Here is a 15707-nt window from a genome sequence, read left to right on the forward strand (position 1 = left end):
CTCAAGCTTGAGCACCGGGTGATGCCCATCAAGTATTCGGAATAGCAGCCCGCCACCCAAAGAACATATCCAAAGCGCGTAGCTTTTAGCCTCTATCGCACACTGATCGCAAACTCAGCAGAAGCGAAGACACATTGGTTCTGATTCCGAAAGCGTAATTGCTTCTCGGTGTAAGTGGGTAAGGCAGTGGATACAGAACAGATCCGGGCCCAAGTCGTTGTTGCGGTGAATTCGAGTTGTAAAGTCCTCTCGAGGCAATCATGGCGCAGTTTGCCCAGTACTAAATCATCATTTGTATGTAAGTCAAGCACCCTGATTCAGTCTTTGTCGCGGCGGTCGCAGACCTAACGATGTACAAGAGCGGTACAAGCCAGGCCGAGACACCATCGGAACCGATTCCTCCTCGAACGTCGAACGTTATCATTTTGCGCTCGCGATTCAGCCTCAAATTTCTCTGCATCAGAATTCTGATCAGTCTGGAGACACTTGAGAGGGTTGAGGGCTACCTCTCCTGGGTTAAATCGGAGTCTTGAGAAATGCTGCTCTGACTCTAGTCAAGTTGACTGTGAGAAAACCCTGAAGCCATTCGCGCCCTCGTTGCCGTTTCTCTCTGCAAAGCAACCCAATCGGCCACAATTATGTGCGAAGAAGTCAATCCAATGGGCTAGGGTCATTGGCGCTGTGGCTGTCTTGGCACCCAGCCCCAGGCTGGCTTTATCTTTGTCCTGCCTATCAACCCCAGCTTTTATGCATGAACCATCACCTATCACAATGATCAGCTTTAATTCTGCGGTGTAGTCAACCGAGCTGAAGTTCAGCCGTATGTGTTAACCCCGCGCACGAACAAGATGGGCCTGACTGGACCACATGGCGCGGCACCCAAAGCATGCTGGCAGCCTCATCTTCAAAGACAACAATAAGTGTTCAACTGTCTTCATACCAGGTCTGTCGTACAGATTTCTTGCTATCTGCACAGTCTATCAGAATGTTATGTCAAGTTTGCGTTGGGGCATTCCAACACCGGAAGGGTTGGGTTCGCGATACCGACGAGGGCTCCGAGCCCACCATTTTACTTGCTCATCACGAATCGGTCGCGAGCCTTGAAGCTTCAGCCCTCGACGCTTGCGAGACATGTCGTCCGTTCTGGCTCCAGATCAGCGAGGAGGACCAGATTAGACTGAGAGAGTTCGACGCCGTTTGGACCTCACGCCCTAGGTCAGGCGGTACGAAGTCCTGGACACCTGGGCAACGGTTGGACGAGTTTGATGGTCTAGTGACTATGGGCGCAGTTGTCCTTCTCGAGGAACCGAGTCTAAAAGCCATTGGGTCTGACTTGATGGTATCCATTTCATTCGAGTCGGGATTCACGGATGAAATTCATTTTGATCAAAAGAATATTTCTGGTACTTATGTGGTACAGAGAGGTGATTGTAAGTAACACTGCCGGGTTGATGAGCCGTCAGCTTTTTCTAATGTGATCGGCCACCAGACAAGGATGCCGGAAAGATGATACCGTTCTCCAGTAACAACACGGACTCCGAGGAAGCGTGGGCTAAAGCAAACTTATGGATGCAAACCTGTTTGTCTACTCACACGGCTTGCAACGTTGAGCTGAAAGCGGATCCGTGGTATCCAACTCGATTGCTTGACCTCAAGGCTGGTTGCGAGGGAACAGATGTTGCCCGTCTGGTAATCACGGCAGAACACCGGCCTTCGCACAATGATCGTTATGCGACCCTGAGTCATTGCTGGGGTTCAGCCCAGTTTCTGCAACTGAAGAAAGCCACGTGTGACGATTTCAAAAGAGGCATCGAGCTCTCCAAGCTTCCAAAGACATTCCGTGAAGCCGTGCAAGTCACTCGACAACTAGGCGTGCGGTACCTCTGGATCGACTCGCTGTGCATATTCCAGGATCGAGACGATCTCTCCGACTGGCTGGTCGAAGCGGGTTTGATGCACAAAGTGTATTCAAACTCATTTTGCAACATCTCTGCAGCGGGAGCACGCGATAGTTCCAAGGGCCTTTTCTTCAAGCGGGATCCGAGAGTGAGCCTTACTACCGACATCTGCCTCAATGCAGAGGGGTTTGGACTGGAAACGGAATACACCGACTGCAGCATTATCGACATGTCATTTTGGGGCCATGCCGTTGGGCAGTGTCATCTTAATAAGCGCGGCTGGGTTCTACAGGAGCGTCTGCTTTCACCACGCGTTCTCCACTTTGGCCGCGATCAACTCTTCTGGGAATGTAGAGAGCAAGCGGCCGCCGAGTGTTATCCAGAGAAGATGCCGGAAATCTTGGCAAACAGCGTTCCGACAAAATTCAAGAGACTCAGTAAAGAAGCTTACGGCCCTGATGCAATGTCGCGAGAGACAGAGCCGGACGACCCCACGTTCTACCATCGAATTTGGGATTTAATCGTGAGAGCGTATGGAAGCACCCGCTTGACTATGGCCTCCGACAAATTGTTGGCTCTTTCAGGCATAGCTCAGCATTTCGAAACTCTCGTTGACGACACCTATGTCGTGGGGATGTGGCGGAAGCATTTAGCCAGCAATTTACTATGGCATGTTGATCAGGAGACGCAGGTTGACGGCTCTCCATCTATTCGGCCCGAGGTGTACAGGGCCCCATCATTCTCTTGGGCCTCAGTCGATGGCAAAATCATAACTGGACCCCTGATTGATCAATCGAAACTGCTCATAGAGGTGGAAGACGTCCGAATCGAGTACGTGTCGAAAAACAAGACGGGTCTGGTAAAAGGAGGCCATGTCGATCTTAGATGTTGTGTGCTGCCCTTCGAAATGTTTGTGAAGTCCGGCAGCCAACGCCGGTTCCTTTCTCTGAAAGTCAACGGTGTCATTGTCATAGCATCGAGGAAAGATCCGCAACGGAATATTGGTCCTCTGGTACACATGGACATTGGCCAGGAAAGCTTCAACGACGAGAATACCACAGGATCGCTATACTACATTGTCGCACAGAAGCAGGATGAACCTGATGGCTTTGTGAGGTGCCTTCTGCTGATGGCCGTAGATGAGAAGAGGAAGGTCTTCAAGAGGATTGGGCTGGCAGTAACCGACGATGCAGAAGAGATTGAGATGCTGCAGAATGGGACACATAACGCCGATGGAAGCTTATCGAACAATTGTGGTCCTGATGGAATTAGAACCATACGAATCATCTGAATGCGAGAAGTGGCTAGTAAAATCTAGTAAACTATCTGGTTGATAGAAGACGAGGGCGACCAAAGCAAGGCATCAGCAATGCTCTCAATCAGACCCTGTCAATTACGAACTCTAGCCTCAGACACTCCAAACACCAGGAAACTCAAAGTTATCAAGCAGCTCTATTGCCTTGCATTGGGACCACCTGCCAAGTATGTTCCGTGAAGATCAGTGTGCCGTCCTGCTGTAAAGCATAAGGGTCCATGTAGACGTTGAAATCGATGTCCGACGCAGTAAGGTTGAAGACTCGAAGCAGCATGTAAACTGTGCAAGATCCTCCCGGGGACGTTGACGCATCTGTGTAAGACCTCATCTATGCATTTCCATAAAACGTTGGTCAGCCAAATTGAACGATGCATCCATTGCGAAAGTTTTTGAAGCCCTACCCTGTTGTACTGATACTTGCTTACAAAGAACGGCCTTGCAGCATCTCCGGGCGTGGTCTTAACTTCGATTAAGTATTGAGGCTTCTTGCCGATCCACTTGGTCCGCTCCAAATACCCCTTTCCGATAAGAATCTCAGTTAGAACTCCAAACCTGTCGTCGTAGACGATGTCGGCAGTCTCTTGACCTTCCCAAGGAGTCACGTAGGAGTATTCGGGATGAACTGCCACATGTTTTCGCATCGTACTTTGCCAATCGTCCATGCCAAAGCCTGGAAGTGGAGGTTTGAGATGCGAGAGCAGTTCATAAACCTGGAAGAAGCCAATGAGTAAAGAGTCTTGAGTAGTCATCGAGGACTGTGTCAAAGAAAGTAGACACGTTTTAGATTATCTGTACTCACAAAGAGCTCGCCGGCGGCGCCGATCTTCTTGTCACTTCCTGGAGGTATCCACGGACTGGAAGTAGGAGTCGAGGCACATTCTGCTGACTGTCCTGTTCTTGTAGGACCAAGGTCAGGAAACGATCTACGCCGCGCAGAAAAGATGACGTTGTTGAGTATTCTCAGATACTCTGCGCTGAACGCATCGAATCTAGGCAAGGCCGTAGCAGTGGGTGTCGTGGAAGTTTCCCCAAAATGAAAGATGTCTTGTGGTAGGCTTGCGGCGGCTGCATCGACAGGTGAGTTCGGCTGCAAGCGATAACTTCTGTTGCTATCAGGTGAAGCGGGAGTACTTGTCTGCTGCGTAAATGTAGGATGAGTAACAGCAGGTCCTGAAACGAAACGGGGCCCCGTCAAAGAGAAGGGTCTTATGGGCATCTCAGCCGCGAAACCTTGGCGTTGAGAGTCTGCCACCGGTGGAGGCGAGGCATCAGATCTCTCTTCGAACTCTTGGCCTTGATCGTCTTCATTAATACCGCCCAAGTCAATAATCCCTTCTGCCTCTAGGATCTGTGACACGCTTTGGATCGGTGCGTTGAGAGCTGAGCTCATTGCACTGATGGCTCGGTGTGGTATTGCACCACAAATTTGTGTCTCGGGTTCTGTCATGACCCACTCCAGAAGACGCCTTGGAAGACTCGAGTGATAACAGAAATCCTGCCTCTCTTTGCTCAGAGGGACGTATATCTGTAAGCGGCCAGCCGCCTCTCGGATGTGAAGCTCGCTTGATGACTTGGCATGGATGTGTGCTTTACCATCCTGAACAAGGTGAATCTCAGATGAGATTCCATGCGTTTCGAATACTTCGGTGGCACGGAGTGTGTAATATAGACCATGGACGTCGTCCGAGCGAGGACTGTTGAAGTGAGACGCAACCCTAGTGTCGTTATCAGGTCAGTGAAACTTCCAGCTTGAGAACCACCTGAATGAGAGTTCAGGCAGGGAAGTCTGTTATTAAATACCTAGAGATTCCACCTGCTCTCCTTCTAATATCTCTATCAGGACGTTGCACTCTGATTTGAGAATCGCTGGCAACAGTAGAGATTTCCTTTACGGAAGAGGAGAGATATCGGGAATCTAAACCTAACCAAGAAAAGAAGTTACTGAGCCTATGAACTTCATCAAGAGAAAAGTCCAGAAACTTGACTTTAGAAGCAAATATCGCGGCTAAGGGTTTGCGGTCCCTAATAACGAAATGTGTGCGAAAAGTTTCGAGACAGACCTGCCCATTTGGATATTCAACGGGAAATATGGCACTTTTCAGTAACTGCTCTGGGTCAGGGTACAACGTTGCAGTCTGAAGAAGGGTGTTCACCGCCCATATTGTTTCTTTAACTTCGGCAATGGTGGCGGCTGTTTGCTCGGTCCCCTTCTTCAGAAGCTCATCGCATGCCATTGCAAGAGTTAGTCTTTGTACCCCGAGTGTATCGACGAAGAAGTCTTCCAAGTCTTCGTAGATGGAGCTGAGAGTCGTTCGTCCCTGAATCTTGGCCCCGCTTGACCATAAGCACTCGGCTGTTGTACACCATCTGAACGTCTCGCCATTCGGAACGAATATGAGAGGCGTTGTCCTGAAGAGGGTCCTGGAATTGACAAAGTCAGACACCTTTCGTTAAAAATGAGCTATGAAACATACCTGAAGTCCTTCAATTGACTTTCTGACATGTCGCAGGCGTGAATAAACTCGTAAATTTCCACAACCCAGTCGAAATCATCGCAATTCGCACCCTTCATGTGCTTCAGCTCCTGTATGCAGCATTTTTCGTCCCAATCTCCTATTCCAAGGGTCACCTTCATAAACCTCTCCAGAGAATCCACAGGATCTTCGGAGCAATCGTTCGTGAATCGCCCTTCAAGAGCAGTGTAAGCGTACGGAACACCTGGGGCTGCCCAGACACAGGTATCCGGCCTTCTCCAGGTCAGTATGCCGTCCTCAGCTGCAGAGATTCTAAGAGGGGCCCTTCTTTGTTCTTCTTGATTGTTGTATATGGGAACCAAGATGCAATGTCTCTGGCGGCAGAAGTTTCTACGTCTTATCAATTACTTGTCGCTTGTCAATTTCTTTGGAAACTGGGGTGTAGCTCCTTACCTCACAACTGTGGCAACATGATCTTTGGATGCAGACTCCTCACACCGAAGTTGTATCATTTCGTAGAGACCCAGAATCTTCCTATAGCTCCCTTGTTGTGGCTGACCTTCAATAACCTTTTCAAGAATTGACAAACGCAAGTTCACGTCATCTCGAGCTCGGACACCAAGCTCGTTGACTAAGAAGCCCCATTTTGAATGATATGAAGCAGAATGTGCGGCTTCATCGATTTGAAGGAAGCTGATTGTTGAATCTCCAAGGTACGAAGAGACAACAGCCTGGAGCTCTAACAGTGGTAGAAACGTCTCCGCGAGTGGGTAGTCCCTGCCGTCCTTGCATGTGATGTTGAGGTCTCGAAGGTTGCGAAGGAATTTCGAGGTCCTCGAGTCATCATGATTCAGCAGTATCCAATGATGTTGAAGTGCCTCGATGAAGCTTTCGGGACGAAAAATGCGGACAAAGTCGAGCTCGGGAGAAAGACTTTCTGGAGACGTAGAAGAGGTTAGTCTCAGCCGACGGCGTATTCGCAGAACACGCTCAAGCCAATCAGACCATGCCTGCTCCGATCCCGCCGGTGTCTCTGGAGGGCGTTCAGAGTACTGATCGTGCAAAAATGACACAAAGAACCCGTCTGGCTGATTTGGTGTAGGCTGTAAAAGACGGCAAGGCTCATAGGGACCGCTTGTGGCGAGGTAGACATCTTGGCGATGAGGCAGCTGAATCTCCATTGTCTGATCAAAGACAAAGAGCTTAGTGATTTCAGTTGAGCTTTCTACACCGGAAGAAGTATGGTGGTAAGATGAATATAGAAACTTCATGTTGTTGACGGATGCTAGCAGGGTACCCTCGGTCTTCGAAGTCGGAACTGGAGCTTCAAAGATCAATTGTTGGACCTCTTCAACCATTGCCGTTTGAACACCGAGCAGTTGAAAGAGCTTGTAACGATCATCGACAGCAGATGCCTCTGGGCAGACGAGAGACAAGGGAAGATCTGCGGGGATTTCAAGACCATTCCGACAGAAGGGGAAGTAAATGGGTCGTCTGTTCCGATTAATCGAGGTCCAACTGCCATCCCTTAGAGGTATGATGTCCAAAGTGTGAATTCTCGCTAGGCTCTGTGGGGACGCGGTAGCGACGAGTCTCTGAATCGTACTGGCAGCTAGTGAATGCCATTGCGTACTGGTGGACGGATTCTTCATTCTTGATTTACCAGTCGGTTGGCCAAGGTCCCGTTCCATCCGAGCTATTCTCTCGTCTGCTGACAGCCATTTCAGACCGTACGGCTCAAGTAAGCTTAGATCCTTGATCTGGTATTCTTCGGCAACATAGATCTCAGCATCAAGGTCGTCGAATAACGGAGTCCCAGCTTCGTCGAGCCAATTGGACTGTAGGCGACGCAGCGAGTGAATGCCGCCCAGGTGACCGCTCCCCCTTGTGCGAAGAATCTTGCTCGTCTTGATACGGCTTACAATGTCTTCGAGCAAGCCACTCCAGAAGCTATCCCAAGGGTATGAATGTCTCTGTGGAAGCCACCTCATCCATTGAAATTGCAACATGGGATGTTGGCACATCTCCTCTACGGCTTTGAGGAAACAAGTCGCGATACCATTTCTGATTGCCAAGTTACGTGCAGATGAAATCACAATTCCTTCGCGAGACGAGTTGGTGACGAAATCAGCTTGGATGATGAACTGCTTGTAAATCAGCACAGGCTTGAAGCGATGTTGTGGATGGAAAGTTCTGTGCTGCAAAGGCTTACTTACCTTGAAGCCCAAGGGCATCATTGGAAGGAACGCGAAAACTGGCTGGTTATCAATGATGGGGGTGTAGTCATCGGTAAGTGGGAAAGCCAGGATAACTTCAGTCTCAGCATCCGCACGGCCATTGCCTTCAGAAAGCTCCCTATTTTCGTTTGGAGGAGCATCTCGAATCACTTGACGCGTGACGTGATGCTTTCTCTGGACAGTCTCGCCGGAAGAAGACTCACGGTCGGATAGCCATACTCTCTCTATGAGAGTGCTCGAACTTGAAGTTGAGAAGGAATACTCCACTCGCTTTGTTTCCGTGTCATTGTCGTCGTGAAACTGGATTTCGATGCGTTGCAGATTCCTCAGAAAAAGCAAAACTGTGATTGGAAGGTTTTCGAACTCTCTATTAATTTCCTCCCTCTGCCGCGCCGCCTCTGAGAGAGAAGTGTCATCGTACTGATGAAGATGAAGTGTGATGGAACTTGAAGCTTGTTCACACTGCGGGATAAAGTCTGGTTCCCAGATAGGGGTAACCATCCCCAACCCGCTGTCGCCCTTCCGATGGGTGAAGCTGAAGGAAAAGTCGTTCGAGAGAATGTTGACTTTGTAGGCAGCCATGAAGACGGATTTGAAGCCGATACCTTTTTCCCCGATGTAACCATGACTGCGATTCTTTGAGCTCTGGCCAATCGCACAGATGGCTTTGAGGTCGTGATAGGTGAAGCCATCCTCGTTGCACTCAATTTTGATACGTTCTCGGTACACACTAAACTTTACAAAAGGCTCAACACCCCGACTGTTTGCTACAACGAACTTATTATCATCGGCGTTTTGAAGAAGTTCGAAGACAAAGCGGGCATGACTAGTGTTGAGATTCTTTGCCAAGCTTCAGACACGATTAGCAGCTGTCGAAGTTGCAACTGAGCAGACCTAATTGATGAGCGGTTGTAGCATACGTCAAAATCGAGGAACCGATCAGTTGATCTTTCTGTAATAGAGCCTTTTCTACGACGGATCGAATGCGTTGATTCATGGTTCCAATCTCCGTCAAGTCGCTCTCAGAAATAATGCCATGCTCCTCGGCAATCCCTTCCACGAGTTCCCTTGCGGTAGGTTGGTGGGCAGTACGCCCTGGCGCAGCTGCCATGTCGTACGTTAGTGGTCGTCTTCACGAAGCAAGTCGCAGAGTCTCAATCGTCGTCGTTGAAATCCGAAGGACTAAAAGTGAAATGCGAGTCGAGAAATGTTTGAATCAAGTCATTTCCCCGCCAAGATCTCTTGCCGCGGACTTGACGCCACCAAGTCATGTTGGACCAACCACAGGCAACACCAGAAAACAATATTGAAATAAACCTAGCAACTCGCATGCGCCCAGACTGCGGCTGACTTAATTTTCACCAATGCGGCAATTCACTCATAGAAACAAATCAAGTGATTCACCAGGCTTCCACTCAATACATGCAGAGTCAGACCACTCATGCGTCTCACAACAAAGCCTGAGAGTTCGGTTCTGCGCGGAAAACTCTTGTCGATGAGGACCTCAATTGGTCTGGACATTACGCTTTGGGGTTTAATACCAATGTGATGATAATAGCATCGATGGCATCCTCAGGAAGAAATGGAGCTTAGATTGACGAATGCAATTCGATTCTTTTTATGTACCCGCAATCACCGACTGCCAAGTATGTACTGGATATATGAATACATGTAATAAAATACGTACACTCCGGATGGAGTTCTCAAGAAGGGTGGCCTCTAGCTCCTCCATGTGATGGACCGGAGAGTCATTCGGCTATCACGACACCTCAAAAGCCAAAAACGTTTTTGATGGTTGTGTCGCCCAAAGCTTGACTACCTAGTCAACGCCGTCGCTCAGCAGTCGGCCTTGGCGCCAACATCCGACGAGGCGGAGCTGGGTCCAGCGACGGTAACGGACTTATCGCCAGAAGATCCGTCGGCGCTGCCGCGGGTGGTGCCGCCAGGGATAACATCGGGGCCAGGGATGGTGTTGTAGGAGGTTGAGCTGCCCCAAAGACTGAAGTTGACGGCCGCATCAGCTTGCTTGTAGACGCCGGGAATCTTGACACCAGTGCCAGGCATGGTCGTAGCAGTGTTTCCAGTAACCTCAAGCTGGGCGCAGGCATAGTAGAACTCAGCCTCGCCGTTGTGAGCGCCGTGAAGACCAATGTGCTCGCCACGGACGAGGTACTGGCCGTTGGGGATGGTCGAAGGGACGGTGAAGTGGACGTTGTCCTCGCCGTAGCTGCACCACGCGCCAGTACGGAGAGACTCGGCGTTGCCGGCCTTGCAGAGCAGGGACTGGGAGACCTTATACCAGGTCCCGGTGCCCTTATCGGAGGCGGCATTGCTGACCGGACTCATGTAGACCTGGGTGGGGCCGGGGTGAAGCATGCCGGTGCCACCGAAGGCCTGCTTGAGGCCAACCTTGTCGCCAGCCTTGACGGTGAAGACCTTTGCGGCCGCAGTGGCCCCCTTATTGCAGGAGAAATCGGCATCAGTCGGCGAAATAGAGCCCGAAGGGATATTTTTGAACTTGGTGGGCATGTAGCTGTTTTGATGCTTGCGGATGTAGGTGTTGTCACCACCCTGTTGAGCACCGTTGACGAGGAGCTTGTCAAACGTGTAGTGAGCAGAGGCCGAGGAGACCAAGCCAAGGACGGCGGAGAGAACAACAGTGGCCTTCATATTTGCGATTGGAGATACGCGGAAAAGAATGGAATGACTTCAAGTCAGGTAAAGAGTGAATGATAAAGAGAGAGTAAGAAGAAGAATGATAGGATAGTCACGTTGGTGTGCTGAGCTGAATTTAGAAGCCTGTAGATGCGATCAGCACATGCCTTATATAATGTTGAGTAGAAGTGTTAACCATAGCACACACACACGCACAAGTAAATCAAAATTTGGTTTACGAAGTTGAGCCTAGACATGCTTGTGGAGCTTAGCAGCAGGATGTAGGCGCCCATTTCGAGCCAAGAGTTCGGTTTAGATTGCCAACAGAAAGCGGCAAACGCTAGAGCTCGGATGAAATCCCTGCTTTAGACAAAAGCTCTAGCAAAATCCTCCAAACACGCTACGGTAAGCATAAACGACCTGCTCGGGATCGATTTTGTGGAGAAAGCGAGGGAAACCCCTGAGCGCCGATGTGGCCTTCAACATGGGTTGGTTGAGATTGCATCTATAGCACTGGCGATGGGACTTGTGATCCAGTCACTTCGTCAGCGGACACACGAGAACGGCGGAAATCAGCAAGCGCCCATAGGATTCACTTTGTAGGATGATATGGAAGCCATTATCGCTGCGTCCAGAACGCGCAGGACTGTAAACTTGGAAAAGAAGTTTCATCGCAGCTTTGATGTGACCCTGGCGATAACACAATGGCCAAGCCCCCAGTGATTCAATCCCCAAAGGTTCAGAGACAGTGCTACGGTCACTGACGAGCTGGAAGGGACGTTATGGAGTCCACTTCCCATCCAGAAATTAGGCCTGGACAGAATTCTTGGTGACGCCCCCTAAAATACCTAGGTGGCCATTCCCGTCCTATGCTTCTGATCCTTGCGATTGGAAGAGGGTCATATACCGTACCTCGATACACAAATGGCAAGCGAATGGCGGCTAGTTTCAGCGCCTTGTTGTATTTTCCTCCGTCATCTAGAGCAACTTGACGGCAACAAGCATCTATTGGAGTTGATGCCAGATGATATGTATTGTACGCAAGCTAAAAGTTCTAGAGACTCCAGATAAACGAGGGAAGTCTCCTGCCCGGAACCGAGCGCTAGCTCATGTATCATCGAATCTGCAAATTGAATCATAATATCCGGTCATGCGATTGGAGTTGCTGGGCGCGAATGGTAAACGGAGTACATTTATGATGGGCCACGGCGTTGACCTTTGAGTTGAAAATCGGGCTCGTATCTCAAACCAGAGCGATCAAATTTCTTGATCAAATTCTTTGACCCTTATGAAACGTTTGAAGCTCAAATAATTAAATGAGTGTAACCCTTAATTGATGCGGAAAAGAGTCATCGCGCATGCGAACCTCTCGCGCCTCGGAACAGCCTGAGTTTCGGGGAGTGGGAAACACAGATGATGGTTTGTTAACGGGAGTCGATAGGATCTTACAAGGCGCGTCTGACCAAGCGAGGACCTTTCATTTGGAACTAAGCCCAGTGATAGGTCCGCTTCTATGCCAGAGCCTCGAATACGGAAACGGGTGGCACGGCTGAGAAGTTCACAGAGGATGGAGGGCTCTGCGGGAGAGACGCAGGATGGACGCCGCTCCAGGGCTGTTAAAAACGGCTAAAGTGCTCGGAAGACCCTAAATATCTGATGTTAGCGGGGACTTAGGGAAAGCCGTTAAAAGTCGCGAACGGTTCGGACTATTCGTAAAGGCTCGTCAATCCTCGGCACCTATCCACAAAGTAAGGAGTCGGCATGATCCGCTCTATAGGTGAAACCTGGGGCTTGAAATCGAACCACCTAGTGCCTCTAGCAGATTTAGTAGCAGTTGTGATTTGACGACGTGGCTGTTCTAATACGTGACCAATGTTTTTATCCCTTCAAGGCCATGCCGAGTGCGACAGGGTAGCAGTGCCAGGCCACCATATATTGTTTTCCAGGGCTTATTATGTCAGAATTAGTCAATGTAGCATTTTAGTTGAGACCACATGTTTTTCTAGTTTCGGCATGCGATGTAAAGTTTTGTTCCTGCTTAAGCCGCTAGATTCTTTGGCTAATTGTGATCAGCTTGATGGTTGGCATTGAGAACGCAGTAGAGCATACTCCCAAAGCATCTGGAAACAGAGAAGAACCCCAGATCACTTGAGATGGCGCTGCCAACTTTGGCGATTTCCAATCGTTGCATCCAAGCCGCTAGCATCCTCATAAGGACTCTATAAGGTATTCAGAGCATGCAGCTCAATCTAGAAACCACTTGACGCACCAGGGTTTTATTCGCAAACAAATGACTCCCAACTGTCAACATCTGACCCTACAAGCTTGGCCGTACGAGGCCATCGGCATAGCCTTTTGGTTCTATCGCTTCCATCTGCGGGCGATGTTCCCAAAAGAGCTTCAGGATCCTTCATCTGCTCCACCCACTCGACTAAGGCTTCGAGGGAGTTCTGTTTCCCGGGAACGTGAGTATAACTCGAGGCACCTCCGCAATGGCCACCACCTACATAAAGAACCTCATTAATCGCGCGCTCAAGAAAAGCCACATAATGGCGGCTACCAATCTCAACTTACCTGGAACCATAAATAAAGATAGCCACTCATCTCGATCGCCACCTGTCACCTGACTGATCTCATTCAAATGATCAATGGGCCAGGTTGCCGCATTGAAAGGGTCGGCCCATCCTTGCGTTACAAGAAGCTTTCCTCCCCTGTCCTTGAAGGAAGTCAGGTTGGGACTGACGGAGTCAATCAAGCTTCCAACCTTGAGATCCAGCGCATCCACATCGCTAGCCCAGTCGAATGTGCTGCCATTGTAATTCAAGTCGTCGAATACCATGTTTTGCAGGAGAGGAAGAGAGAACGAAAGGGACAAACGACCCTCCTGCATCATCCATTCCGACTCACTGCCCAGACCAAACCCAGGGTAGATGCTGGTATTGCTCAGGGAATGGCGGGGTCCCGCATATATATTCTTGGCAGCTGTGAGTTGTTCAGATGTCAAACAATGTGACGAGTTAGTAGCGGGCGTCGTGCAAGCGAGCTTGTCCAAGTCAAATGTGCATGCAAGTGGATTCTCGAGGACTCGGTCCTCAACACCGTCTAGCGTGTCGCACTTGTCTAACACGGCATTTGCGATCAAGTCGAGTGATTCTTGTGGCAAGAACAAAGCACCCTGAGAGGTGTTAGCAGTAACTACTGAATTTCATCCTGGGCCGAGAGATTTAACATCATGCCCTTCAAGAGCAGGCATAGACTTAGAACAGCATGAACTTACCAGAGTCACCTGCTGGTTCCACAGAAAGGACAGCGCCAGATGCGAGTACCAATTGCCCGGACAGCCGGCAACAATGCCGTCGAATAGCTGAGGGTGATACTGAGCAAGTGCAAAGCCTTGGGCTCCACCGGTCGAACATCCCTTGTAATAGGTATGTTGCGGAGACTTTTCATAGTAAAACGTTGCGATTTCTTTCGCTACAGGCGTGAAGAGCGCGATAGAATTGCGGATCCATGCAAGGACTTGATTCTGGTCGTGAAGGAACGGCAAGTAGATGCCACCTGGGTATGCATCGCCGTCGTTATTATCTGAAGCAAGATGACCGCTGTCCCCTCCCGAAGTTGCGAAGCCCTTGTTGACGTTTTCTAGCATTGAGGCATAGTCGATTCGACCAGCCAAGCCGCCATTGCCTGTCCACTTGTTAACTAAGATCCTGGATCTACTGGATGATCTTGCAGCCTACCGACAGCTAGGAACCTGTCATTATACGTGATGCTTTCTGGAAGCCAGACTTCGTAAAAGACATTATTGTTTTCCGGGTATGGAACGCTGCCGTTGACACGACAGAATGCGACTTGGTTGAAAGTTCCAGATACGTTGAGCGAGTGAGTCGGTATGGAGCTTGTCGTAATTACTCCGATGTTGCTAGCGAGAGCTGCGATCAAGCTCGGTAATGAGTCGCATTGTGTGCTAAAATTCGCCTTTGCCACGCTCGTAGTAGGCAGAAGCCATAACGCCAAAGTCATTGCGGATAGCATGATGCCAATCATGAATTTACTGTCCCGTTGTTCTCTACGGACAGTCGGTCTGGAACACCTTGAAAGACTATGCGCATCTTTTAAAGATATGACAACGCACCAGGGCGGCGGCGGTACTTTGCCATCGTCATTGCATGTGGAGCTGCCAGACTCATTTGCCGGCATCTTCATCCGCTGATCGGGACATGGATCCATCTCTTCATCGAAGAAAGTATCAATTCGACCGAGTATCTGGGACCTCTTTCGGCCTCGGCGCCGAAGTTGGTGAGGGACTATGGACGAGGACGAGAGGGGCTGTGATGGAAATCTGTACCGAAAGATGTTGACTGACCAGTCAGAATGGCTGAGGCATACCCCACGGGGAAGAACTGTGAGGGTTACAATGAGGGGAATTTCTGCAGCACTCGGCCGGCGGCGCCGAACTCCGAGCTCAGAGTCCACCCTGAGAGTCGAGACTCGAGGGCAATCAAATACGACCCGCGATCTCGTCAATCGCACATGACATGTACAAGGGGCGAAAACAGTTTTATCCCGCACTTTCCAGCAATATCAGGGGTTGTGGAGGCATTTTGCCCCCAGACCTCGCGTATTGGGGACGTCGTTGCGTCAGATGGCATAGAAAGACACGTAGCCTCGATCGCTGCAGCATACTTGTTGACTTTGAAACGCATTGAGCCGACTTGTGACTGGTGAGTTCAGGATACAGGAACTACAGTTGATAAAGGGATTTTCCCGTGGAGAATACGTATGCAACCAGAAGACACCGCTCTCCACGGAAGTCGTCATGAGTATGTATCACCCTGAATCATTTAGCTAAATCCTGCTACTGGGTCGAGTGCCTCAGTAGTCAACTTCCCGTGTGATACCACCGCCACCCGACTCTCCCAAGACAACAAAGTCAAGTGCTGTCTTTCACCTTTCCTGAATTGGTCGAGGTGGGCAGACGATGGGAATGTCAACGTAAAGGAAGGGAATGGGAACAAAGAGAAACTCCATTGTCCTCGATGTGGAACTTCTGGTTGACGTGGTACGTGTGCGCCTTAAAGACCTTCAATTTCGAGGGCACCATTTGTCGTAGCCCCAGAGTTTCCCA

The 15707-nt window shown here is 49.8% G+C and overlaps 6 protein-coding genes across 6 annotated transcripts; 2 read left to right on the forward strand and 4 right to left on the reverse strand.

Moving 5' to 3' along the window:
* Nucleotides 1-534: 534 nt before the first annotated feature.
* Nucleotides 535-798, forward strand: CPAR01_15904 (uncharacterized protein; the record flags this gene model as incomplete). The annotated part of the gene is made up of 1 exon (XM_060500149.1): nt 535-798. A coding segment is annotated over one exon (264 nt), but the record flags the coding sequence as incomplete, so codon positions are not given.
* Nucleotides 799-985: 187 nt separating this feature from the next.
* On the forward strand, nt 986-3189 carry CPAR01_15905 (heterokaryon incompatibility protein; the record flags this gene model as incomplete). The annotated part of the gene is made up of 2 exons (XM_060500150.1): nt 986-1430; nt 1490-3189. 2 exons carry the CDS (start codon nt 986-988, stop codon nt 3187-3189), a joined length of 2145 nt encoding a protein of 714 aa, XP_060340967.1.
* Nucleotides 3190-3340: 151 nt separating this feature from the next.
* CPAR01_15906 (uncharacterized protein) lies at nt 3341-9035 on the reverse strand (the record flags this gene model as incomplete). The annotated part of the gene is made up of 6 exons (XM_060500151.1): nt 3341-3541; nt 4013-4928; nt 5014-5634; nt 5688-6077; nt 6141-8774; nt 8845-9035. The coding sequence occupies 6 exons, from the start codon at nt 9033-9035 to the stop codon at nt 3341-3343; spliced, it is 4953 nt and encodes a 1650-aa protein (XP_060340968.1).
* A 725-nt stretch (nt 9036-9760) lies between these two features.
* On the reverse strand, nt 9761-10594 carry CPAR01_15907 (fungal cellulose binding domain-containing protein; the record flags this gene model as incomplete). The annotated part of the gene is made up of 1 exon (XM_060500152.1): nt 9761-10594. The coding sequence occupies one exon, from the start codon at nt 10592-10594 to the stop codon at nt 9761-9763; it is 834 nt and encodes a 277-aa protein (XP_060340969.1).
* Nucleotides 10595-12855: 2261 nt separating this feature from the next.
* Nucleotides 12856-14809, reverse strand: CPAR01_15908 (tannase and feruloyl esterase; the record flags this gene model as incomplete). Its single annotated transcript, XM_060500153.1, has 4 exons — nt 12856-13082; nt 13154-13754; nt 13857-14266; nt 14320-14809. 4 exons carry the CDS (start codon nt 14807-14809, stop codon nt 12856-12858), a joined length of 1728 nt encoding a protein of 575 aa, XP_060340970.1.
* A 411-nt stretch (nt 14810-15220) lies between these two features.
* CPAR01_15909 (uncharacterized protein) lies at nt 15221-15400 on the reverse strand (the record flags this gene model as incomplete). Its single annotated transcript, XM_060500154.1, has 1 exon — nt 15221-15400. The coding sequence occupies one exon, from the start codon at nt 15398-15400 to the stop codon at nt 15221-15223; it is 180 nt and encodes a 59-aa protein (XP_060340971.1).
* Between the last annotated feature and the right edge of the window lie 307 nt (nt 15401-15707).

Source organism: Colletotrichum paranaense (genome assembly GCF_030867605.1).
Source record: "Colletotrichum paranaense strain IMI 384185 chromosome Unknown Scaffold_22.1, whole genome shotgun sequence".
In the NCBI taxonomy this organism is placed as follows: domain Eukaryota; kingdom Fungi; phylum Ascomycota; class Sordariomycetes; order Glomerellales; family Glomerellaceae; genus Colletotrichum; species Colletotrichum paranaense.